The sequence below is a fragment of the Tetrao urogallus genome (genome assembly GCF_951394365.1).
Source record: "Tetrao urogallus genome assembly, chromosome: 4".
Taxonomy (NCBI): domain Eukaryota; kingdom Metazoa; phylum Chordata; class Aves; order Galliformes; family Phasianidae; genus Tetrao; species Tetrao urogallus.
Window position 1 is genome coordinate 65,542,939 of NC_136817.1, and position 25,710 is coordinate 65,568,648.

General features: G+C 47.4%; 3 protein-coding genes across 6 annotated transcripts in view; 1 reads left to right on the plus strand and 2 right to left on the minus strand.

The window, feature by feature from the left end:
• Positions 1–968: 968 nt before the first annotated feature.
• Positions 969–11,107, minus strand: IMMT (inner membrane mitochondrial protein). 4 transcript variants are annotated; one of them, XM_079534066.1, is made up of 12 exons: positions 11,045–11,107; positions 9,926–10,046; positions 9,266–9,346; positions 8,649–8,750; positions 8,349–8,485; positions 7,559–7,662; positions 6,457–6,592; positions 5,321–5,450; positions 2,897–3,120; positions 2,479–2,610; positions 1,952–2,081; positions 969–1,608 (listed from the first exon to the last, which is right to left on the minus strand). In XM_079534066.1, the coding sequence occupies exons 1-12, from the start codon at positions 11,090–11,092 to the stop codon at positions 1,001–1,003; spliced, it is 1,953 nt and encodes a 650-aa protein (XP_079390192.1). In that variant the 5' UTR covers positions 11,093–11,107; the 3' UTR covers positions 969–1,000. The 4 variants fall into 4 exon arrangements, with proteins under 4 accessions (XP_079390192.1, XP_079390191.1, XP_079390190.1 ...); XM_079534065.1 differs by having other exon boundaries at positions 2,897–3,131; positions 5,317–5,450; XM_079534064.1 differs by having other exon boundaries at positions 2,897–3,131; positions 5,317–5,450; positions 9,248–9,346.
• Positions 11,108–13,882: 2,775 nt separating this feature from the next.
• MRPL35 (mitochondrial ribosomal protein L35) lies at positions 13,883–15,299 on the plus strand (the record flags this gene model as incomplete). The annotated part of the gene is made up of 4 exons (XM_079534157.1): positions 13,883–13,916; positions 14,043–14,196; positions 14,583–14,727; positions 15,111–15,299. The coding sequence occupies 4 exons, from the start codon at positions 13,883–13,885 to the stop codon at positions 15,297–15,299; spliced, it is 522 nt and encodes a 173-aa protein (XP_079390283.1).
• A 5,567-nt stretch (positions 15,300–20,866) lies between these two features.
• The window catches only part of REEP1 (receptor accessory protein 1), a gene marked incomplete at both ends in the record, with an annotated part of 58,458 nt that continues 53,614 nt past the window's right edge, over positions 20,867–25,710 (minus strand). Inside the window, one exon of the mRNA XM_079534209.1 lies at positions 20,867–20,938. Within this exon, the coding sequence (XP_079390335.1) occupies positions 20,867–20,938 (72 nt within the window). The remainder of the gene's footprint in view (positions 20,939–25,710) is intronic.

Sequence of the window (25,710 nt, forward strand, 5' to 3'; positions counted from 1 at the left end):
TCCTGAGTGCTGTGAAGGCAGCTTAGGGATCAGTCAGTAATGAGACTGGGAGACAGCAGCTGCTAAAGGTTGAACTACAGCTTGAAGTCTGAAAGTGTTGTTTGCAGAACAGTAAAAGATTTGTAAGGCTGAGTAAAGCTGTTTGAAGGCAGTGTTTGCTCTAGGAAGTAAATGTTCACTGGTTAGGGGCATCAAAGACGGAGAGCTGCTGTTTGGTGCCTTTTCTACCACCAATTTAACAGAACAGCAAGTAGCCAAAGCCACAGCCGTTCACTTCAGCTACTGGGTGCTGAGTTTCATCACTGCCTTCACTGCTGGTGAGAATTAAGGCAGTGCTGAGAGCCAGGGAAGGAAGGAGCTTGTTCTCTGTGGGTTAGCGAGGCTGAACCGAAGTCTGGCTTGTAGCCTGGTGCACCTGCTCTGAAACTGCATAACAGGTCTAATAAAAACCACACAGGGTAGGTGTCCACCATAATGCCTGCTCTACATACATTGTCAAAGTTGTGCTCACAAAGGAGTGAATTCTGAGAACAGGATTAGTACAGAGATGAAGCCTTTTCTTCCTCAGCTCACTGAGAAAAGCAGTTCCTGCATGGCAGCTGTCTTTGCTATGAAGGAGGAAACTGAAAACCAGGGAGAGTGGTTGAAGCCTTGTTTTATTCAGCTGACAACATGGCAAATCAATAATGATAGGTTACAAACATTTTGGTTGGATCACAAGCCTGCTTGATAAGATGGGAAAACAAAATAGTTACACAAATTGTGAAGAAGCTTCCTGAAGTCGGTGGTCATGATAACGCAAAACCGGTACAAATACAACAGGTGGTAAATTAAATACAGTGCAAGGAAACAGGACGGGACCCACGCTTTGATTTAACGCTTCCAGCCCGCCCCCACCAGCTGGTTGGTTTGCAACCCTTAGGAGCTCACCCTTGGAGGTCATTGGGTTTCTCTGCAGCGTGAGCAACTGCTGAACTGCCTCTGAACCAACAGTCCGAGCTCACTGCACTTGAGTTGTTCCCAGCCCCACAGCGCTGGCGTATGCTGTCAGGATATCCACTATCTGTTTGGTTTCGAGGGTCATTCGAGCTTCAGTCAGCCAGTCGTGTGCAACTCTCCTGGACTCTCCTCTTAACTGGTTGACGAATTTAGCTGCCAGCTCCAGGTCTCCGTGTTCAATGCAGTAGGAAGCGTAAGACAGTAATTTAAATGTATCGAGGTCATCGGGGCTGAGCTCGGTTGGCGGCTTCAGCTGTTGAGGATGGAACACAAGAAGGGACTGCAGGTACGACAGGAAGTACTGATACAAGCTGTTTCTTGTTTCGTCAATCATAGCCACTCTTTTTGCCAGTTTTTGGACTGTGTAGAAACGTGCTCTGAGGGCCTCTTCGCTGTACACCCCTCGTGTCAGAGACTCCTGGGGGAGGGCTGCTGTTAAGGCTTCTGTAAAGGCGTTGTCAGAGCAGCTGGCCTTGATGGCCTTCACTGCGCTCTCCAGTGGCTCTGTGTGGCTGTCACCAGAGGCTGTCTTCATGCAGTATTTGAGTGCCTCCACAGAAAGCCACAGCTGATGGGCCTTTCTGGCCTCCTCTTCTGCTACTGCATGACCTGCAAAGTAAGTCAAAGGGGCTCTCAGTTGGGGCACACAGACAGAAAAAACATGGAATACGAAAGCGTTCAAGCAACAAAAGCCATCCCTCTGAACACTTCCTAAAGCAGCCACCCCCTTGCCACCTGCTCACAGCAAGTCTGTTCCACACCTCAGGGTCACAGTCCCTGCCAACAGAGCAAAGCTGTGGCTTTGGCAGAACCAGCTTTGGACTCTGCAGCTGGGATTTATTGAGTACTCAGCCAATGGCAAACCATCAGCCACATGGCTGATCCAGTGTTCAGGCACCGGATTTGGATAAGAACCGTGACTGCTCCTTAAAGAGATGAGATCTGTGCTCACTCTCAACTGCTTGCTCAATTCCTTTCAGCCTGGCGTAGGCAGTGTTTATATCCAGCGTGAAGTTGTCAAGCTGCTCCTGAGTAAGGCGTCGGAATTGCATTTCTTGCTCGCTGAGTTTCTCCGACAAGTTCTGAAATAGATATGTACACCATCAGGCCAGAAAGAGCTCTTTCTTTAACTAACTGTATTCAACCTCTTTGTAAGATATGTTTCTGTATGCTTTTGTTCTTGCTACAGACAACACACATAGTAAATATACTGGTAATAAGTCTTTTTAAGGTGGTGAAATTAACAGTTAATGAATTTCTAATTACCAAATTTTCACATATAGCCGAGGAGCTTAAGACAACTCAGCATAAAACCTACATGCTGAAGGACTTCTTCATCTCCCCCAGATGAGGGCATTCCCTCCCCAGCTCCCACTGAGTGTTCCAGAAGATGGTTCACATCTCCTCCAGCTGGAGGCTTCACCACCAGCATTTTAGCCAAATTCCCACTCAGCCCCTGGGGGAACTCCTCTACCTCACCTGCTCGAATTCCACCTTCAGCTCCTGTTCCTGGATCTTAAGAACATCCCGCAGGTGATCGGTGTGGGCAGCTGCCTGCCGCCGGAGCTGCGTCCTCATTTCGCTCTCCATCACCTCTCGGACCTCTTCAACCTGCACACAATTAAACAGCTGCTATTGCACTGCACTTGTTACCCATCAGGGTACATTTCCATAGAAGTGTTACAGATTTAAGCTCACATTTCATCTTACAGAGCTGTCAAGGGCCACACTTACAGCTAAGCCTTTTCCTAACGATTGCAAAGAGCAGCCGTTCTACATCTGAAGAAGCTTCCCCACTCAAAACCTCCCTTCCACGCTTAGCAAGGCAGGGGGGCCTCAACCCGAAGCCCCCTGCTGCTCCCTGTGCCCCTCTTCAAGGTGAGTTCCACCACTTTACCTTCTTCTCCTGTTCTATTTCAATCTCACTTTTGTGATGCTCCAGTGCTTTCGCCACAGCTGCCTCAAGTGCCTTTTTGTCTTCAAGTTTTTGCTTCTCCAGGGCCAACTCGATGTGCTGCTGCTCCCTGACCCGCTGCTCAGCCAGCTCCTTGTTCAGCTGGTCGATGCGACGATGCGCGTGTGCAATCAGAGAATTCAAGTCGTCTGTTGACAGCTGCCCAGCTGAAAAACAACTGGACGTTAGAAAGGGCTGCAGAGAAGCTGCCCCACCTCCCCCTGGAGAGCTCCAAGGGTCCACACACGGTTGACCTGTGAGCACCTTTTAGGAGACGCTGACTGGTGGTAATGCCCACCCGATGCTCCTTTCTGAACCAAATTTGCAAGTACTTCCTATCACTTGGAGAAAAATTACCATATTCAATCGAATCATTCACATCTGTGATTTATGCTCTTCAGCAGTTCTCCAGGCCAACTGTTCACAGCCAGATTTGCTATTTGTTATCTGGTGCAGCAGTGCTCGTGTCTGACCCGGAAGCTGAGCAGCACCACTAGGGAGCTCAGCAGTTGAAATTACTGCTATTAGAAAATAAAGCTGGGGTTTACTCCACTTCAGTTCTAAAATTTAGTTTTCTTTGATCAAAAGGGGAAAAAAAAAAAAGAAAATCAACCTCAGAATCGAGAGTAAATCAATCATGAAGATGAAATTCAAATTCAGTCCATCGATTTGGTGACCTTGCTCAGAGCACCCAGGCATGCTGGCAGTATCGCAGGAGCTGGCCTCAATCAGGCCAGAAGTTGGGCCTTCCAAATAGAATTAACCACTGTTAATTAGAATTGATTAGTTTCTGTTTCTCATTGGAATCTCAGAAGCTCAACTGGTGACTGGCTGAAATTAACAAAGCAAGTGGAAGAGTGGCTTTCAGATGCAAACCACACTCACCTGGCAAGTGAGAGCTGCTAGGCAAAGTCTGGTTTAAGCTGCACATGCAGAACTAGTGGGAAGGATCCCAAAGCACAGCCCAGTCTGAAATGTTTCAGGGATACTTTTCACCACTTTGTTGACACTGTGTATAATTTAAAGTGGTGCACCACACAAACATAAAAAAGGACAAAGAGGAAAGAGAGAACATTCACAAGACCAGGAAAAGTTGCAGGAACTCACCTAGATCACTTATGTCTGCAACAGAAAGAGGAGAGGATGGAAAAGTTAATGCACATTCACTATAGCAGTCAGTCGTGCTAAAGTAAAGAGACAACTAACAGCTTCTGCTCTAGAATGATCCAAGGCTTCAGGAGTTTAAGAACAGCGTGCTGATCTCTCTGCGTTACAAGCAAGATGTAACCTGAAACATCCTCACCACAGCTGCCTTTGGAAACCCACAGATGAACCTTCAGGTTCAGCCAAAGTGAGGAATACAAGTTTGGAGTAAAGAAGTGCAACAGGACACTGAGAATTTCCAGGCTCTTAGCAATGAGGAGCAGTTGGTTAAGAGACAAATTTCCAAGCAGCAGTGAGAGCCACTATCAGGTCAGTCCTGTACACTTCGTAGGGTCACAATGGTGTGAAACTGAACGCCTGGAAGCTGCCAGGAGGTTCCCTCTCAGAAAAGTGCAGTGCTCACAACATTCAGGACATCCTTCCCTTATCCTGCATTAGGAATGGCAGCTCCATCTCCAGATCCCAAAATCCTGTTTTCGTCAGAATTAATACCCCAGAAGATTGTACATAAGAGACAGCACAGCAAATTGCAAAGTTTGTTAACCTAGCAAGTTTTTCTAACTTCTTAAAAAGTAAAGACCCTGAGCGTTCCAGAGACCTAGTGTTTTCATTTAGCTTTGAAGGCTCGTTTGTGGACTAACCTTCATGTTCCTAGAGCATTAAGTACTATTAAGAAAGAGGATCACAGATGATGAGCTGACTTACTTAAGCCACAAGTACTTAATTGTGAACCTGACTTCTTCCCTGCTTGCCTGATGTGGTATCTGAACCTTCCAACAACTCCAAGTGATACATTTATCCCTCTAGTGAGGCAGAAAGATTCTAACTGTACTTCTGGATCACATTTCTTGCTTCACTTTTTTCTTTTATAAGGAAAGAAGGAAAGAATTCCAGCTGAAAAACCCAAGCACCTCAAAAATATGGGTGTGCCAGATGTCAGACGTCAGACAAAGAACTGTAGCAGCTGGAAAACACCATGCAGCCATTCACTGCTTCTGTTACTCCAGATCAGCTCTTGTGTCACTCTCATTAAGAACTAACATAGCAGGATGAGTAAAGTATGTGAAGAGCAGTGAATTCGCTCTTTCAGTCATTTAAAAAGAATCAGGAAGCTCAGAATCAGGGAATCCTGAAAGCAGACACTGTTACAGCTGCTCTATGACCTGCTCTATGGTTACTTCACTGCCGTCACCCCAGACTTACTGAGCCCCTTCCAGCCCGGCTGCACATCGGGGGTGATGCTGTCGAGCTCTCTCTGAAACTCCTCTCTTGCTGTAGCCACAAGTTCGTGATACTGAGCCACAATCTTGGCCTCAGACTGCGCTGCCTGAACCTGTAACAAACAAAAAAGGACACTGGCTTATCTTTCAAGGCATGGAGATTTCATCTAAGAGCAAACCTGAGTTAGTGGCAGAGATCTTTATCCTCACTTGGGGAAAAGCTGGCCTGTGTTATCAAGCCTCTTACGTAAAGTAATTCTTCACACCAACTGCGCAGATCTACTTCTCCACATGCACACTGTAACTTTGTAGTTAATCTGTAGCCCAGAAAAAAACCAAGATAGTATCTTAAACTCAGTAGCTGCCTTTAAAGATATCCAGCTCTACTCCTTCATTACAGAATGTTTTCTGCCATCAGAGCAGTGCTGCTATCACACAGCGCCAGCAGGGAGCTGCCCAACCCTCAGTAAGTTCCCTACTCCCACTCTTAAGTGAAATTCTCCACTGCAAATGCATCAGAGGAATCAATTATCCTGCAAAGGGACATGATTTCAACTTGAATTTTCATCCTCTATTTCCTGAGCTGTAAAGTGATCTACCCACAAAGTCATCAGCAGACTCCTCCCCAACCTGATGATTAATAGGTGTGCCCCAGATCCAAAGAAACAAGTTCCTTCTCAAGGTTAAAAAGTAACCTTCTCAGCAGTGAGCCCTAAGTCTCCCATGCCCTGCCGAAGAGCCACCACCAGAACAAGTGGATACACTTTGTGAGAGGACCCCAACCAATCTGCACACCGAATGCTTTGTCTCATCTTCCAAATTCCAGTCCAGCATCAGACAGAAGGAACTGCAAGCCGCCCAAGGAAAGAGCAGACACCGAACAAGCTGGCTGCACAATCTTCTAGGAGAGAGTTCAGGTTTTTCTTGCAAAGTCCTTGTCAAGCCTACCACTGGTACCATAATCAGCTCAAAGACTGACTACAGCTAAAGATAATATTTAGAAAAAGGATTTAAACTAGAAAATATTTGATCCACTAGAGAGGACTTGGAAAAAGGGGGACTCACAAGCTGCCACGGAGTCCTTGTTCTAATGCTGATGAAGAACAGCTGAAGCATTACCTTTTTCACTACGTTGTCCAAGTCAACTATCATATGACGAAGATTTTCCTCTGCAGCTATAATGTGAGCTTTGGCTCCTGGGATCTGAGACTTCTTGGCATTCTCAATTACTCCTTTTGTTTTCTCTAACTCCTCTCTGAAAAGAAAAGAAGCTGCTGATTATAACACATAATGGTCTTACTGCATAACCCCAGAGTAAAGATCACTTTATGCTGTCTATTTCTACAGGAAGAACTCCCTGACAACCAGTGGGTGCACTGGTGATGCTTTAAAAGTTGGACTTGGTGATCTGAGAGGTTTCTTCCTAAAGATTCTACCAGCCTGTAACTTCACAACTGTGCTGCTTCAAAAATGTTCCCCTCTATTTCCTATTTGCCCCCTCAGCCTCAGAAGCGTTCAGGAGTTCCCAAATTTATTTCTATCCTCACTACAAGAACAGCTTTTGTCCATCAACTTACTTGTGCTGCTACAATCACTGCATAATGACCCAATGTACATCAGTGTAATTTACAGAGAACCTGAGGTTACGAGCAGTGCCTCGCTTCAGAATTCAGGTTTTCACTAAGCACACATCTCAGAAATATCCAGCCTTATGGGCAGCTCTGCTGAAGGATGGAACCAACAAACAGCGCTGTAAGAATTTTACATCACAGCTAGGAGAAGCTAATGATTTAATTTTACACTGCAGCTACGAGAAGCCAATGATGTTACTGACTCAACAGACACAGAGTGCAGCAATGGAATTCTTACAGTAGGCATAATAATGATTAAATTATCCAAAATGATATTAAAAGGATTACGGCTGATTGTCTTATTTAATCTTACTTGAACTAACCAACACTGTATGTAAGTACAGACAGGAGATAAGTTCTTACAGAGAGAAATGAGAGTGTTGTACCACGTGGTAGGCACCTAAGATGTGCAGGCAGCAGACCTGCAGATATTCATCAATAGATATTCACCCTATTTTAATGATGTGAACAAACACATCAACTCATCGCACACAAGTGATGCTACTTTCTGTCTAGAAACTCATCTACTGGCTGCCAGCCCATGCGCGCTGTGTTTTGCTGTGTTTTACGTCCTAAAGCCAGGGACTCACTTGGCTTTCAGAAGGACATCAGCAGCTTCATCCACTGCCCTCCTTCGATCTTTCAGAGCCTCCTCCAGAGTGCGCCACTGAGCTGATTTCTTCTCCCCAGCGGTCTGAGAAGCAACACGTTTTTCATCAGTGTTATGACAATCCCTACATTACAAAATCACCCCACAGATAACAACCAAGATTCAGAATCTGCAGTGCTCACTTCACTCAGCCTGAGCAAATGCTTTTGTTTCACCAACAACACAGCTTGAAGCTCTAACAATTTCTTCCTTCCAACGTTTTGTTTTGGCTTTGATCCTTGACGTGGTGATTAACCACCCCATTACACCCTCTGCAACAGAACTTATCAGGAAGCAGCAGTCCTACACAAAGTGGGACATCAGCACACCGGAACCACAAGCTGCTGTTGCTCACAACCCCTATCCATCTCTAGACAATGCAAAGCCATTCCAGACCAGGAATAGAACAATATTCTAGGAAGACTTAGGCAAAAGGAATGGTTTGACAGAATTATCTTGGGGTGTCACACTGTTCAGCCTGACAACAAGGAGCTTGGGAATCAAAATACCACAAGGCATTGAAGATTATCAGCATGTTGACTTAACTTTTCTACTCACAGAAAGGGAATGAGTTGGAGGGAAAAAACATGTCAAAAGCAGAAGCACTTTATTATTAAATCATACATTTTGCAAGTGGGAAGATCAGGTAAAACTGTGACAAAGATGAAACCTCAGATTTTAACTACGAGATGAATTGCTGCTGAGCACAAGTCCCCAGCTGCCCAATTTACCTCTGAGTCATCCATTGCCTCCTTCAGTATCTGCAAGTGAGCATTCACTGCTTGCACAGCAGATTCCTGTGCAGTGATTGCCTGAAGTGTTATACGAGCCGTAGAGCTCAGGGCTCCTTCCAACGTTGCTGCAAGGGCTGGAAAAAATACTGGAATTAACTGAAGACTCATCACTGCAGTGCCACATTACATCTCAAATGTAGCCTTACAATTTTCTGCGGCCCACAGGAGTTGGTCAGTTGGGAAACGATTCCTTAGTCCCTTACAGTGTGTGTGGGAAAACTCCAGGTATGGACTTACCTGAGATCTTCTCTTGCTCCTCTTTGTCTTGCTGGGCAAGACGAGCTGCAACTTCGTCTGGTGATCGTTCTTTTATAGCATGGGAACCCTCGTGTTCTTTATCTATAAAAGCAGAGAAATTGTTTAAGCATCAGATTCAACTGTTCCATCCCAACTGCTGTACAGACCACTTGTAGGAAGTAACTTTCTTTTTAAAATTTCTTTTTAAAATTGGTAGTTAGCATCATTTTATAAATCTGACTTCCGAACAAAGCCGTACCAAAACTACCTCAAGCATTTTGTATTCATAATTGTAAAGTGAAGGTGCTTCACTTGGCCCTGCAGAGCTCTTCTAAAGCACGGTCAGAAAGCCACCAACAGCAGAGGCAAACCGGGCCGTGCAGCTTCCATTCAGCAGACAGGCAGACTCTCCCCTCACATCCATCCCTGTAACTCTCCCCACCATCAATCTCACTTGCTCAGCATGCTGAAAATCTATTAGCAAATGATGGAAGATCTACAAAAGGCACAAAGAGTGCTTTTCAAAAATGACAAATATCAGCCCAGAACCAAGAATCGGTGCGTTTGAAGCGACAAGACTTTGATTTTCTGTGTGGAATTCATGCAGTCTTTTTCACCTTCTTCAGTCTGTATCCCCGGAGCTGGCACCGACACGGCTACCCCTGTTGCAGAGATGATCTGTGCTGCAGCTGTGCCTGCTGTTAAGGACAGTTACAGAACTGAAACAGTTAGTATGCACTACAGTGAGAACAGGGAAATAATAAACACTGGGTTTTTCTTCTGGAGGAACATTATTTGGACTTCCATGTTATTATTTACAGAAAAGGAGACAGCATTAATTACACACACACAAATCTTCACCTGACATGACAGATAAAGGAACAAAGATGACAACTGTGGCTCTATGTTCCTTTTAATCTGGCTTCACAAGCAGCTCAACAATTATCTCAATTAAGCCATACTACAGTTGCTTAAGAAAAAGAGAGAGAACATCTCAAGAGTCCAGCACCCAAAGTGAGCCTTGTATGTAGAATTATGGAGCACAGTCATTTATATTAGATTCCAAATATTCTAAGGTACATAAACTTAACTAAGCAAAAACAGCTCAAGCCTTCCTGGGCAAATTTCCTTATGATTAAAAAGAATATTAATTCTAAAAACCTACAGCATACACATCTGCAACCATTCCCAAAGCCTATCTTCACCTGCTGTGGGATGCATGGTACAAGAGAACATTTGCACTTCTGCTTCTCTCTGTGTGACATTCTGTAAGTTACCTTCTTTTTCCTCTGAAGGAGCAACAGCTTCTGTTTTGCTTGTCTGGGATTTGGGAGCAGGCTGTTTGGATTCTTTCATTACTTCTGCTACGGATGAGATCTTCAGTGGACCTTGTTGTACCTTGAGAACCAAGAGTAAGAAATACCGTCAGTTTTCCAAACAGTTTTTGTGTGTCACCAACTCCACTGAATGGCAAAGAATACTTCCACATCCAGACAGCTGTATCGTAAATCCAGCCTTCAAAGTACAAATGAGAATGACAGCAAGGCCATCTAATTTTTCACCTTAATTTTTAATTTAGAGAGAATGCTTATAATTTTCATTCCTACAAAGCTGAACATTCAGTAGTGGCAGTTTCTCCTACAAATAAAAATGAGTTAAGGTATGTATACAAAGCTACACTGTCATATTCAAAACGTGCCAAACATTTCTCCTATAAAGAAATGTTGAGGGAACTGGGCTTGTTTAGCTTAGAGAAGAAAAGGCTCCAGGAAGACTTCACTGTGGTCTTCCAGTACTTGAAGGGAGCATATAAACAGGAAGGGGAAACGGCTGTTTACAAGGGTGGATAGTGACAGGACAAGGGGGAATGGTTTTAAACTGAGACAGGGGAGGTTTAGGTCAGATATTAGGAGGAAGTTTTTCACACAGAGGGTGGTGACGCACTGGAACAGGTTGCCCAAGGAGGCTGTGGATGCCCCATCCCTGGAGGCATCCAAGGCCAGGCTGGATGTGGCTCTGGGCAGCCTGGTCTGCTGGTTGGTGACCTGCACACAGCAGGGGGTTGGAACTGGATGAGCTTTGTGGTTCTTTTCAACCCAGGCCCTTCTACGATCATTCCATTATAAAGGGAAACGTACAAGCAGCACTGTTACACAGTAGTCAGCAGTGGTTCTACTGAATCAGTAATTAATGAGATGACTTTGAAACAGGAAGGGACCCACAGTGTGGTTCGGTATCATCTCAAAGAGTAACAATCTAAACCAAAAGTGCTCGGTTCATAAATCTTAAACCTTGTGCATAACAAAACTGATTAGAATTTGAAAACTAAGAGCAGATCTCTCTCTAAACAAGGAAAAGTGAAGTGTGCAGGAGGGTGGTGAATGGGAGCCGCTTACCGGTTTCTTTGGCATGGGCACACTGTAAGGCGCAGGACCGAGCGCCATCTCAAACAGTTTGTCAGAGTAGGGAATGGCTTTCTCTACATTCTCCCGGAAACGCGGGTCGTAGCTGGCATACAGGACGGTTCCCCCTATTCCTCCACCCACAAACAAGACGGTGGCACCAATGATTTTGCCTACAGAACCGCTGGAGGGAAAAGGAGAAAGAGCAAAAATGAGGTAAATCCCACTGTACGACGAGAAAGCCTCCAACAGATTTTAAAACTTCAGCCTACGCCTGGGAACACCCACTGTGATCCAGAAGGCGGCCACCAACCCAAGGGTGTGGGACAGACCAAGGGATGGAAGCATCACCTCCACCCCTCCAAACCCTCCGACGCACCCGGACTCCCCCGACGTGGTCGCATATCCGCAGCTCAGTCGTGGCGGACGGAGCGCTGCCCTCCTGCACCGGCAGTTCTGTGAGGGGTGGAGGAGAGCAAAGTCAGGCAGTGAGCACATCTCAGCCTCTCCTCATCCCAACGCACAGCAGCTCAGCTGGGTCTGAGAGCTACGGCAGCAACCAGAGCTGCTTGTACGCTTGCAGCTCCTTCACGAGACACAAACACGTTTCAAACACGCAGCCACTTTCAAGACAGAGATCTGATTATAAATGAAATTACCATGTGAGGAGTGATATTTTACCATATTCTACTTAGCAGAGATAACATTACCTAAGATTTTTATCTCCTATTTTACCTCAAAATGAAGATTTACCAGAAAGACTGGTTAAGCAGTAGGTTGACATAAATCTGACCTAAGAAGCCAGGCAGACAGCACAGACCCCTGCACAGGGCACTGGGAACAGCTGCTGCCATTTCTTCCTCCTACTCAGCACTCCTGTGCTATTTAATTTACCTAACTCTTGGAAAGCTCCTTGTTTTACATTAATTACCTGCTGTTGCATTGCTACAAAAACCACTCCACAAGGTACATCACACCTTCCCTGCAGCCAACAGAAGAACGGCAGGGACTCCAGAATTTGAGATGATCCACATAATTAACAAGCCCTGCCTCGCACATTAAGTGCTTCATGCATAGCCTCAAGCAGCGACACAGAGAGCACAATCTCATTCTCTGCATTCATTCAGTCCAAGCTAAACCTCCCGCTCCCCTCTGGCTGCCCCATAACAGCTCAGGCTGCCCAGGGCTCAAACCAACCTGGCCTTAAGCACCTCCAGAGACAGGGCACCCCCAGCATTCTGGGCAATCTGTAAGGTCCTTCCCAACCCAAACCATCCTGTGATTCCATGACTCGTAAAGGTGACACCAGATGCACTGACAGAAGGAGCAGCTGATGTGCTTACAGCTGCAAGTGGATGGATTTCAGTGATGGCTGAGGGAGCGGTCAGGTGAGAAAGGGCTGAACTTCACCAACACTGGAAGGAAACCCGGGGAAAGGCTGAGCCTTGCAAAGTTAACAGTGCCTGGGTGACCCATCAGCAACACACAATGCACACAGAACGCTGCGCTGAGACTGTCAGACCTTAACAGGGCAAAGGCACTGGAACAGGTGGCCCAAGGAGGCTGAGGATGCCCCGCCCCTGGAGGCATCCAAGGCCAGGCTGGATGTGGCTTCGGGCAGCCTGGTCTGCTGGTTGGTGACCCTGCACACAGCAGGGGGTTGGAACTGGATGATCATTGTGGTCCTTTTCAGCTCAGGCCGTTCTATGATTCTATGATTCAAAGCACAGCACCTGATTTCCAGCACTGTGCAGCCGTTCTGGACATGCTCTCGCGCATGCACACAGCTCCATGTGATAAACACCAGTGGAAGTCTGGTTTCCATCTCTCTGCTCAGACTTTCCACAGGCCCTGATCTCAGCGCGCACCGGCTGCCCTTGGCCGGACAGCCTCATTCAGTGGCGGTTTCCCTCAGCCAACGGCCGGCCCAGGCCTCGATGCGGGACCGCCGCGAGGCGCCCACCCCCCGCAAGGTCACGTCCTTCCCGCCGCCGGCAGGCCCGCCGTCCCGCCGCCCGGCAGCCGGCCGAGCGCCGCCACCTCCGGGCCCACCCGGCTCCATCCGGGTCACCCAAGCGGACTCCGACGACCGTCACGCCTGGCGGCCGCCGCTTCCCGCCGCCCTACGCAAATCAGGCCGCGCCGCACGCCGGTACTCGTAGTGCAGCCCAGAAGCGAGCTGACGGCTCCCGCCCGCCGCGGCGTCCCATTGGCTCTCGCGGCCGTCCCTCAGAAGCCGAGCGGCCAACCGCGGCGGCCGCGTGGGGAGTCATTCAGAGCAGATGGGGCCGCGGCTGGAGGACGCGCTGCTCCTCAGCGCCTCAACCGCGTGCCCCGCAGCGCGCTGCCGCCGTCAGCCAGAGGGCAGACGCCACTCATACCGACTGGTGGCGCTTCTCCCAGGAGGCCGCGCGTCTTCTCCCTCCCGCTCCGCTCCGTTCAGCCCCGCTCACCTGCGCGGCCACCGCGACCCCCGCTCGCTGACAGGCCCGCAGCATCGCCTCGGAACCGGCGGCGGCCGAGGGCAGGCTGCAGGAAGGCGCCGCTCACGAGAACTCCCAGCGCCTCCCGCCTCCGCCCCTCACCGCGAGCAGGGCGCGGTGCGCATGTGCGGACCGCCCCTCCGGTGGGGGGCGTGGCCGCCGCTTCGAGAGAGTGACGGGCGACGCTCCCAATCAGAGAGGAACGAGCGGGTCACGTGTTCGGTCCGCCATTTTAGAAAGCGCCCGGAGGGGGCCGCGCTCCTCCCAGCGGGGACGCGGCGCTCTGCAGCCGTCTGTTGGCGCGGCCCGGCCTGATCTCCGCCGGCTGCCGTAGGCTGGGCGCGGGGACATGGCGGCAGCGGCGGTGCGAGGGGCTCTGGCGGGTCTGTGTGTGAGGGACGGGAGGGGAGCGGGAGGGAGGCAGGCGGCCATGTCGGAGGAGGGGGTGCCCGTGAAATGGCGGCGGCCCGGGGCCGCTCGGCGCTGCTGAAGGCCGTCTCTCTCCGCAGGGATGCTGCGGCCGCTCGCGCGCTGGGCTCCCGTCGCTGCGGGACGAACCGCGTCCGTCCACTGCTGCCACAGCCGAGCGCGGGCGGCGGCTCCGCTGGGGAAACCGCTGACCCTCGGCATCGTGCCCGGCGGGGGTTCCGCGCTGCTCAGCAGGTACGGGGCTGGCCGTGCCGCCCATCCGACCCGGCCTTGAGCACCGCAGTGCCAGGGCATCGCCGCCCTCTGGGCAGGGCACGTCCTCCTGGCATCTAACCTAAATCTCCCCTCTGTGAGAGGTTTTATTATTCATCCTTATTTTGTTACTCACTCCCGACCTGCCGTTATCACGCCATGTAGAAGTCAGTCCCTCTCCTGCTCGTAAGCTCCCTTCAAGTACTGGGAGGCTGCTGTGAGGTTTCCCAGACCCTTCTCAAAGCTAAACAAATCCAGATATATCCTCCAAATAACTTCTGAATACCAGTACAGCTGAGTGTTTACAGTTTAGCATTTAACCCCATTTACATTCCTGTTGTATTACCTCCTCCTTCTGTTGTCTTCAGACTCGCACCTCTACTTCCAAACCTACTTCAGCAGCCCGTGAGGCCTCTCACTTATTGTAGTCTACGGAAGGGAAAGAGGAAGTCTGTGAAAGCTGTTGTTAAGAGGTTTCTCCGACTGCACAATGGTCTTTGGGTTAGGAGAAAGGTACGATTTTGTTTTGTTCTGGTATTATAAATCTGTTTAAAACAGTGGGCTCATTGAGGGTGGTGACACACTGGGATAAGTTGCCCAAGGAGGCTGTGGATGCCCATCCCTGGAGGCATCCAAGGCCAGGCTGGATGTGGTTCTGGGCAGCCTGGTCTGCTGGTTGGCGACCTGCACATAGCAGGGGGTTGGAACTGGATGAGCATTGTGGTCCTTTCAACCCAGGCCATTCTATGATTCATTGCTTTTGTTCTGATGGACAGAGCTGGTATGGAAGTGTGCATCTCCTGCACTTCCTGAAAGTGGGGGATTTATGCTAGTTTGCTTATGGGTACTGCAATACGTTTGTACTGGCAGCAACTCACTGTGTATTTCCTATGCAGTCTGGTTACAAGAAGAAATTGTGGAAGAAGTCTACTGCCCAGAAGAAGCGCTTGAGAGAGTTTGTGTTGTGCAACAGAACGCAGTGTAAACTCCTGGATAAGATGACCACTTCTTTCTGGAAAAGAAGAAATTGGTATGTTGATGATCCCTACCAGAAGTATCACGACCGCACAAATCTTCCTCTGTAGGAATCTGTAATTATTTTATAAATAAACATATGCGTATCATCTGCTCAGAAGTATGGCCCAAAATAAAGGAATAGTAAAGACTACTTTGAGGAGCAACTTGTGTTTTACTTGGCAGTGATGACAACCAGACTTGTCACCTGCGTGTTCAGATGTCTGGTGGTTTCCTACGATTGTGTTTAACATAATGTTTGTGGATGAATGCAGTCTAAACATTACTAAAAGACAGTGAATAATTAAACATATTTGATCTTGAATTTTGTTAAAAGAAGCGTGTTTAACTTAAGGATATTCTTCCTTAGGCATGGGAAGAAAGGAGAGAGGGATTCCAGAGTTGCTGCCTGTTATTGTACCATGCAAACTCTTGCCCTGTTTCCATGTTAGCACCCACAGTTACATGCAGCTTTGCTAACTTACTTAAAGAGGCATTAGCCAAATTTCTTAACAGAACCTTCCTTGTAGGACTCAATTTTGTCTCTTTTGTTGGTTCTTGAGTAGTGGAGTAGATCCGCTGGGTCCTCACACCATCATAGAATCACAGAATGGCCTGGGTTGAAAAGGAGCACAATGCTCATCCAGTTCCAACCCCCTGCTGTGTGCAGGTCACCAACCAGCAGACCAGGCTGCCCAGAGCCACATCCAGCCTGGCCTTGGATGCCTCCAGGGATGGGGCATCCACAGCCTCCTTGGGCAACCTGTTCAGTGCGTCACCAGCCTCTGTGTGAAAAACTTCCTCCTAATATCTGACCTGAACCTCCCCTGCCTCAGTTTAAAACCATTCCCCCTTGTCCTATCACTATCCACCCTCATAAACAGCCGTTCCCCTCCTGTTTATACTCTCCCTTCAAATATCGAAAGGCCACAATGCGGTCTCAAGCAGTCAGTTTCAACACTCTCTTGTTCTTTACATGCTGTACATCTCAGTTTGCGTGCACAGGTGAAACAAGGCCAAGGATTTATCAGAGGGTCCTTTTGCAGTGTAAACTGCAGTGTAACTGGTCTGCTTTCCCTTTCAAAGGGCTAGGGTAGAGGGTTTCTCACAAAACCAGTGACTTAAGTATGTGAAAAGCAGTTACTTTCAGCAGCAGTTTGAACACATCCACTAGAAATGAGCCCATTATTAATTAGGCAGTCCCCGTTTATCAGCTCCCGAGCCATCTGCAATAGTAAGAGATGGTTTGCTGCACAAGGCTGTCGTGCATCAATGAATTCACTGGTTACTCAGAGTGTTCAGCAGCTGTATTTTTTCCAGTTCATCATACAGAAAAGTTGTGAAGGACATGCAGCACTGAGTGAGTACATCTATATACAATCAGCCAAAAGTGAGAGTAAAAATCATACAGCGATCAAAGGAATGATTCTGGCCTGCCAGATACATTGAACAGACTACAGTTGTTGTGATTTTTCTTAAAGAAAAGATTAAGACTTTATTCAAGATACACATCAAGCAGTATAACAAAACCAGCAAAACATCCACCTCTGGAATGCTGTTGTCATTCTTGTGAGACATCACATCTACCGTTTATTTCATCGCGTCTCTTCTGCTGATCACAGGGAAGGAATCACGAGGTGCCCGGTGACGATCCTTACGTAGTCTGTGTAACACAACTCCCAACACGGTGTTCTCTGCTATTTCAAATACAGTGCGAGGTGCATCACAGGTACCCAAAGCGAACCAGAAGGCGGCTGTATTAACGAGCACTGTCACAAGCACGGGGGTTTTGTTGCTACACGAGAGCACTGCAGAGCAGTCAGAGGCAGCAGGTTGTTTACATGAGGCTAGGGGGCGGTGGGTCTCTCCAAGCAGCTTTCTCCTTCTCATTAAGAGTGAATAGCCTGATTTTCCTTTTCTGTCTGTGCTGGGTTTGCACTTACACAATTTAGATCAGTGTGGGGTTACTGCAATGATTGGTGGTGATACATGAAGTTCTTCTAGCTGATGTGATCCTGATTCAGCAATCGCTGAGCACTAACTGCACTGGCACTGGCCACAACAGCAAGAATGAAGGCACGGGGACTGCACTGAGCTGCTCTGAACTTACTGTGTTCGTAACTGAGGTGTGTTTATGGTGCACTTGGTGAACTTACAGACTCATTTACCACAGACCATCTTCAGATGCAGTTTCCTTCCTTTCAGCATCAACTTAAAGTAACGCATGTTCCTTGTGCTGGTTAAAAGCCCTATTTTCTAGGGCTGACCTATTTGAAGCAGGCTCAGCACAAGCCAGCAGTGTGCAGCCAAGAGCTGAATGTATTTTGGGATGCATTAAACAGAACACAGCCAGCAGGTCAAGAGAGGTGATTCTCCCCTGTATTTAGCTTTGGTGCAGCCTCGTCTTGAATATAGCTTGCAGTTCTGGGCTGCACAGCACAGAAAGGATGTTAAGGTTCTTGGAAGCATTCAGAGGAGGCACCAAAGCTGGTAGCAGGGCTGGAGGTGCGTCCTGTGAGGAGGCTGAGAGCACTGGGGGGTTCCAGCCTGGAGACAAGAGTCTGAGAGGTGACCTCAGTGCTCCCTGCAGCGCCCTGGGGAGGGGAAACAGCGAGGTGCTGGGCTCTGCTCCTTCCTGGGAACTGGTGGCAGAAGGGGAATGGCACAGAGCTACGCCAGGGCCGGGCATTGGGAAACATTTCTGTACCATGAGAAGTGAGATAAAGGAACAAGCTTCTTCAAGGGCTGGCTGATACCACAAGCCTGCCAGCATTCAAGAGGCGTTTGGATGATGCTCTCAATGCCACGCGTTAACTTTTGGTCAGCCCTGCAGAGGTCAGGCACTTGGACTCGATGGTACCTGTGGGTCCCTTCCAACTGAGCTATTCCATTCTATTCTCTTCAGGGTTACATTCTCCAGCCCATCTCTGCTAAGTCAGGTGTCTGCCAGCCCTGCAGGACTGCTGGTGGAGCCAGCTGCCTGACAGGCCCCTGTATCCGTACTTCTCTTAAGCTGGGGAATCCCAGATCTTGAAGCTATTTGAAACCATTGGCTTGCTTTTAGGAGAAGCAATCTGCAAGCTGTTAGCCGGGCTGCAGCCCTGAGCCTGAGCCGGGAGGAAGAGAAGAAGTGCTTCCCACCCCTACGCGCTGCAGAAGCCGCCATCTGTGAGCCCTGCGCTCACGTTCTGCAAACCCTTTGCCACGAGGGGTCAGCATCAGTGCAGGAAGGCGGCTTGCTGAATCACCTCGTTCCCGTGGCAGAGAAAAACTGCAACAAAAGACTTCACGTCTGATGTTTATTTTAAATAAATGCAAATAGCCGCAGGGTGAAATGACAGAATGGGGGCAACACCTGTAAACAACCTGTGTGTGGAAAACGAGGAATCAAAAGCAAATGACCGTTCCCTTCCGTACACAGAACACAACAGCACAAAGTGGACGTGGTCAGCATTCACATTTCTTGTCTATCTATACACAGATATACAGCTCCGTTGATAAATTAATACATTTCTGCCAGAGATATGAAAAGGTTTATTTTCCTCATTTATACAATGAATGTTTGGAGAGATATAAGGCAACTCCCTTGTCAACAATTTCACCTCAGCACTTAAGAAAATCCAAACAGTCAAGTTGACAGTAAAACAGCAGATTAGACACGTTTAATAATTTTAGTGAGAATCAATGTTAATAAAGCATGTCTGAGAATAAAATTTATCAGCTGTTATGTGGCTCTATGTTTCGTGGGGTTTTTTGGCATAATTGAGTGCAAACTTGTCAGCTTTTTCTCTTATGGCAACCTATTGCATAGCAGGGAAACACGGCTTGCTTGCAACAGGATCTCATTTCTGCTAACTCTGCAGGCAGTTTTGCTATTTCTTTTTAATGTTTGCCAAAATGAATCAAACAAACTTTAAAGCTGCTTCAAAATAAAACACACAAGCTTAGCTCCTCCAAGCATTTGCTGAGTATCTTACAAGGACTGACTCTCTGTAACTGCTATTTATGTTTGCTTCTTTTCAATGTATTTTCTGAAGGCTTCTTCCTTCTTACCCATTGGAAAACACAACTGAATTAGCACGTGTAAAGGAAACACAGCGCTCAGATAATGGGGCCAAACATGGTGGCAGACTCAGGAAATACCTGCTTGCTTTTTCCACTTCCTAGCCAGGTCGGATAAACAGCAGTGTGTGCGCAGGGTTATTTCTCTCTTCCCCACATGCACTGGAAGCTCTGGGGAGACCTCGAGGATGCATCAGGCAGGGACAGCTCGGCTGCTGATGCATATCTGGCAGAGAAAAGGTTTTAAAGGCCACTTGAGATTTATCTCTGAGCCTGATACACTCCAACCGGCTACTGGCATCCCAAGCTGCTACACCTCAGGTTAATCGTACTTGTCGGGTTGCGGCCCGGCATTCATCAGTGAGGGCACGTTCCACGTATGTAAAGCTAAATGCTTTCCTACTCTATGACACAGGTCCAAGAGCAAACACAAAGGGCCACGTAATTAACTTCTGTGTGAATTTCACATGCTTAACACTTACAAGAGACACCAACTTGAAGCACAAATACACAAACCCTACAACATCTTCCTCTTCTTTTATATGTCTCGTTTATATATGGATACAAATACAACACTCCACCTGGTTCTCGTGGTTCTAACCAAACTCCATGCTACAGGCAAAACTCCAGGCTTCAGAAAGCAGCTGAGCCCCAGCGTCCTGCTCTGCTCGTGTAAGGAAAACTCCAGCACCACACCAGGAAAGCAGAAAGCTGGGACTGGCACTGTTAGGGGAGAACAGTTCATTTTCCCCTGGAAGCGAGTCACTAAAGCAATTCTAATGTGCTGCTGCAGCTACTACATGACTGCCTTGCTCGTGCTCCAGAACTGCCAGTAGAACATTTGCCGCAAGCGATACGATCCAGTTTTGTAGCCGCCATCATTTTCCACACAATATTCTCCTGGCTCAGGATGATCAAAATTAAGACTCCCCCTTCATTACATTGTTGAAACCAATCATTTTCTCTTGCACATCTCTTCCTCATCCTAAGTTCTGTTCTCTGTGTCTTTTTAGCACAATGATTTAATCAGAATACATTTGATCCACTCGCAGAAACAGCTTTACAGCTCAGCTTTTCCTAATGAGTCTTGGACATTTTCAAACAGCTAAAGCACTCAGGCATTTGTTACATCATTCACAGGCTTGAGGAGGAAGAGAGGGAAGAGAAATCCATGGCTTCTGCAAATCCACTTCCTTAATGATAAATAAATACACTGTCGAGTATCATCACGAGCAACTGATTACTTTGTTGTTGCTGTGCATTCACAGAGCTAGAGCTATGCAGACACAATGAGAACTGTCAATGTACAGCCTTAAGGACGAGCGTGAGTGGGGGAACACTGCAAACAAAACAAGGACTCTTCATCTGCAGGTGTCTGTCACACTGCCCTAACCACTGCTGACAGACGCGAGAAGCGTGGAACGGGGAACAGAGACAGGAGCGAGGGAGGCCATGTCTGCAACGCTGCACATCAAAGCACATCCATCCCACTGCTGCTTCCTACATTATGAACGAGTAGCTCCTTAAGGCAGAAGAGAGACATTCTGTGGATCTTGGTGCTATTGGCTCATTGCACTCACATTGTTTCAGTGGCAGAGGACGAGGTACTTTTCTTCCTGATGCGAGGTCTAAGGGTCCTAGGCGGTGCCTGCAGGAAAGAGACAACTTCATTAGTTCATAGGAAATTCTTTCCTTCTTTCCTTAAAACTCACCTTTGTGGCACTTTTGTAGCAGTGATCCCGTCTCTGGCATGAAGAAAAAGAGAAGCCCATTTTGGCCCTCAAGATTGTTAATGAAGGATCAGTTGAGGATAAACTCCTTGAAGAGAACCACTATAGGCCCTTACCTAGGTTACACCACCTACTGCTCTGTCCTTAGCTGAGGGCATGGCCAAATACTGCCAGTAACACGAAGGTCAAAGCAGACAGGAGAAATTGGTGCAATTTGCATCAGCCATCAGCTCAAGACAGCAAACTGGTGGCAGGAAGCCCACTGCTGTTTCCCAGCCACCTTGCAGGGTCCAGCCCAGCTGTGAGTAGCTTGGGGCATCCCAAAGCAGAAGGGGTCACCAGTGTGAAACACGCTGGGCTCTTGCTTGAGAGACTGGGTAGAATTTGTTGAAATTATTTCAGATGAGGACTACTGAGGAGGACTACTTGAGATGAGGAATACTTCAGATGAGGAATTCCGCCTTGCAGCCAGCTGATGAGGACAGCTTTGAAAAGGAGCCCTTAAGCATGGAAATGTATGGAAAGACCCCCAGGCAAATCTGCCCAGGAGAACCATGGAACGCCCAAGAGGAGCCAGGTCAATTCCACGATTGGTTTACTCTGATTAGCTCCACTCTCCAGACTGAACTGACTGAGACAGAAACGACCTAGCAAGGCCAACAAAACAAATAAACAAAAAAAACAAAACCCACCAACCTCATCTGCACTGCATAATTCACTCTGCAGAGCTTTGGTATGGCACTGGGGCTCATCAGATTCACAACAAGAAGTGGCTACCACATGTTGCAAGGGAGCACAAAATCTCTATGTGGAAACCTAGCAAAGCATAGTAGATAACACTGCAAGGGCTGTTAAGCTCTTCTACTTAGTTTTCAGGAAAATCCAAGCTTTGTTTTCATTAACAGCATAAACCTGTTTACCTGGAAGACCACGACAGGGTCTTACCATTTGTAAAAGAAGTCTTAGTCATTTATATTTTATAGGACTGTCCAATCCAAGACCATGCTGTATTTCACATTCTTGTGATACAAAAGGTATAAATATTCATACAGATAGGGAACAAGATCACACTGAGGTTGTGTTCAGATTCCATCCTGCTTCCAAGTCTGATCTTTTACCCCACTCTGAGTCCCCAAAAGCACAAACAATCAGGGTAAGATGGCTGCATCCAGAAAGGCACGGCTAACAGACAATCTCAGAACCATTAAAGTTGGAAAAGACTTCTTAGATCATCTAGTCCAACCACCAACCCACCCCACCATGCCACTAACCGTGTCCCTCAGTGCCACATCTGCACAGTTCTCTGAACAGCTCCATGGACAGTGACTCCACCACCTCCCTGGGCAGCCTGTGCCAATGCATCACCACTCTTTGGGAGAATAAATTTTTCTTAATATCCAACCTGAACCTCCCTTGATGCAACTTGAGACCATTCTCTCTTGCCTTATCACTGTTAACGTGGGAGAAGAGGCCAACCCTCACTACACCACAATGTCCTTTCAGGGAGTTGCAGAGAGCGATAAGGTCTCCCCTGTGTCTGCTCTTCTCCAGACTGAACCATCCAGCTCCCTCAGCTGCTCCCCATAAGACTTGTTTATATAATACTTGTTTATTGCAATTCTCTGGACACGCTCCAGGGCCTCCCTGTCTTTCTTTAGTGAGGGGCCCAACACTGATCACAGCACCCGATACAGCCTTATCAGTTCTCAGCACAGAGGGATGATCGCTTCCCTCCTTGTGCTGGCAACACTATTCCTGATACAAGCCAGGATGCCGTTGGCCTTCTTTGCCACTTGGGCACACTGCTGGCTCATGTTCAGATGCTATCAACTAACATCCCAAGGTGCTTTTCCTCTACGCAGCCTTCCAGCCACCCTGCCCTAAGCCTGTAGCACTGCATGGGGTTATTGTGACCAAAGCAGAGAACCCAGCACTTGGTCTTGTTGAACCTCTTACAACTGGCCTCAGCCCAGCTATCCAGCCTATCAAGGTCCCTCTGTAAGATTTTCCAACCCTCAGGCAGATCAACACTTCCTCCCATGTTGGTGTCATCTGCAAACTTACTGTGGGTGCAGTCAATCTTCTTGTCCAGTATAAATAAATAAAGATATTCAACAGGGCTGTGGTGATCGGTCACCAGCTGGATTTAACTCCACTAATCACCACTCTGTGGGCCCATTCCACCAGCCTTTTTTTTACCCAGTGAAGAGCACATCTGTCTAAGCCATGAGCTGACAGGAGGAAAAAAGCTGCTGTGTATAGCAGTGAGGAATCCTGCCCAGATCCATAGATCCACTCAGACTCCCAAGTTGCTGGCTTAGAGCTGCTATCTGTAAGCCAGGAGCTCTGCAACACAGTCTGACAACCTGAGCAGTAAGTATTGCTTGAGAGAGGCTGCTCTCTGAGAAGCTAGACCACTCTTAAAGCACCCATCAACTGCTCAGTAAACACTTGAAATTGGGAATGAACAGCTCCTTGGAAGGCCACTTAGCAGCTCTGAGAGTAGCTACAGAGACTGCACCTAACCACAGCAAGCTTTTGCTGAGAGCCACCAGAGCTACAACAGCCCACTAGAAGGACGTGGATAACTACTAGCCACACCACAACCACACCACTCCTGCTCTCCCATACTGGCTTAGGGAAAGAGAAACAAACCCAGCTACCCCAGGGTGGAGTCCTGCTGGCTGCAATCTGAGAGCTACATTTGAGCTGCTAGACGTGGCTCTGTCCCCCACTGCCCAGATCTGGAAGGATTCCTTGCCTACAGCATCTCATGCAGAGGTTGGTTGTATTTCCTCCAAAACAGAATGTTGCTAAAATTGCTTTTGTCAAACTGCAGTGTGAGATCTGCGTCTCCATTAGTTTTGTTTTGTTTTGTTTTTGTGTAGCAAATTAAATCGCAGTTCTTAATACGGTGATTCAAAACCTACTGAAATCACGGAGTCAGCAGTAGAACCACTGCTGGTGTTGGTGTGGTTTGGCCAGGTGCACGAGGGTTTGAGCTCGGAGCTCTCTGGCTATGGGTGCTGGCTGTTCTCCCCACAAGCACTCTGCCTCAGGAAAGAAAATACATTTTCTGCTACAGACAGGAAAAATTAGCCAGTGGTTGATATCCAAATCCTCTCATTGAAATACCTCCACATTAGCATGTGGTTTAGAGCTAGATCCAAGTTTTGCAACTCAAAATCCAACTCTGAAGCTCTGTGCAATTATTATTTCCACAGGCACAGATTCGAATTTCTATCAGGGAAACCACATGTGTAGGAAACTGAGTGTTCTCATAACAAGACCCACCCCTGAAAGACCAGAAAAGTGCTGCTTTTGGATTCAGTCCTGTTAGGCCAAAGAGGTGTTCACTCAAATACTCAAAGAACGTAACAGAAGGAGGAACCTCGACAGTATGAAAGTACCTCAAGGGGTTGATCCTTCTTTTTAGGCCTTTTGTTCATGGATGCACTATCCAATAAATCGTTCTCTTCATCATCTGAGAACACAGAGTCTTTCGTTTCACAGTTTGCCTCAAGTGGCTTTTCATATTTATCGTTCACATCTATTTAACGTGGCCATTTATGGTCTAGATATAAAGACAAAGGATGAGGAAGATCAGTGATTTGATTCACATTCCACCAAGCTCCACTTCACTGCAAACCCATGCATCTTCCAGGGATTAACAGACAGAAGGTTCACACTTCACACTCCACTCTCCACTAATAGCAACTGTTGGGTTAGAAATGAAAAGGACTTTGGTTGCAAAGCCATTGTAAGCTCTTGGATTATTCTATGCAGAATTTACACTAAATTCACATCCTGGTGTTCTGGAAGTTCTCTCTAGAAATATTTTTGTTTGTTGTTAGGCTCAGGGATAAATTAAATAGCTGATTTCTTGAATTGCTAATTATACCCACAGTTTCTACATCTACCACACGTAAGAGTGTCCTCTGGAAAGCACCCAGTGAGTGCTGAAGCCGTGTGAACGGTATGGAGACAGTTTCCTGGGAAATGAAGCACGACTTGAAGTACTGACTTGAAGCTGAGAGAGCCCAAGCCAAGAGCCCAGCACAAGATCCAGTGAAGTTAAACAAAAACCTCAGCAGGCATTGAAGGGACTCTCAGTAGGGGTGTGTTGTGAGACCAGAGTGGGGAAAATTCTTCCTCTGTCATGCTAGAGTAAGTCTTACAGACTGTTAATGCCACCAAAGGCAGAATAGGAGTCCATGACTGTACATCACTAATGGCTGCTTGGTGGCTTCTGCTCTTGTGATTTATGACACAATCTTTATGGGACCGGTCATGTTGCACACCACCATTCATTTGCTGCCTCAAACTCAGATGGTGAAACAAGATGGTATTTTCAATAGCCAGTCCAAAGCAAGAGCTATAGAAGGGACACCCAGGTGACTAAGGTACCTGTGTTTCTGCAGAGTTTCTTATCAGCAGGGCTGGATCTTTCTTAGTTTAACTGACAGTTATGCTTTTTTTCATTTTAAAACACGTGTGGAAAACAGGAGTTGAAGTGTTGAGTGCTTAGATGACAATTACTGACTCTACTTGGGCTGTTTTATAAACACACGTAGAAATAACATTCTACACTTTTTCTCTGAGCCTGACTGTAACGCTCTGCTGGGCCAAACACTACAGAAAGGGGATTCTTCAATATCTGACCATTATTAATCCATTTAGATCCTTAAAG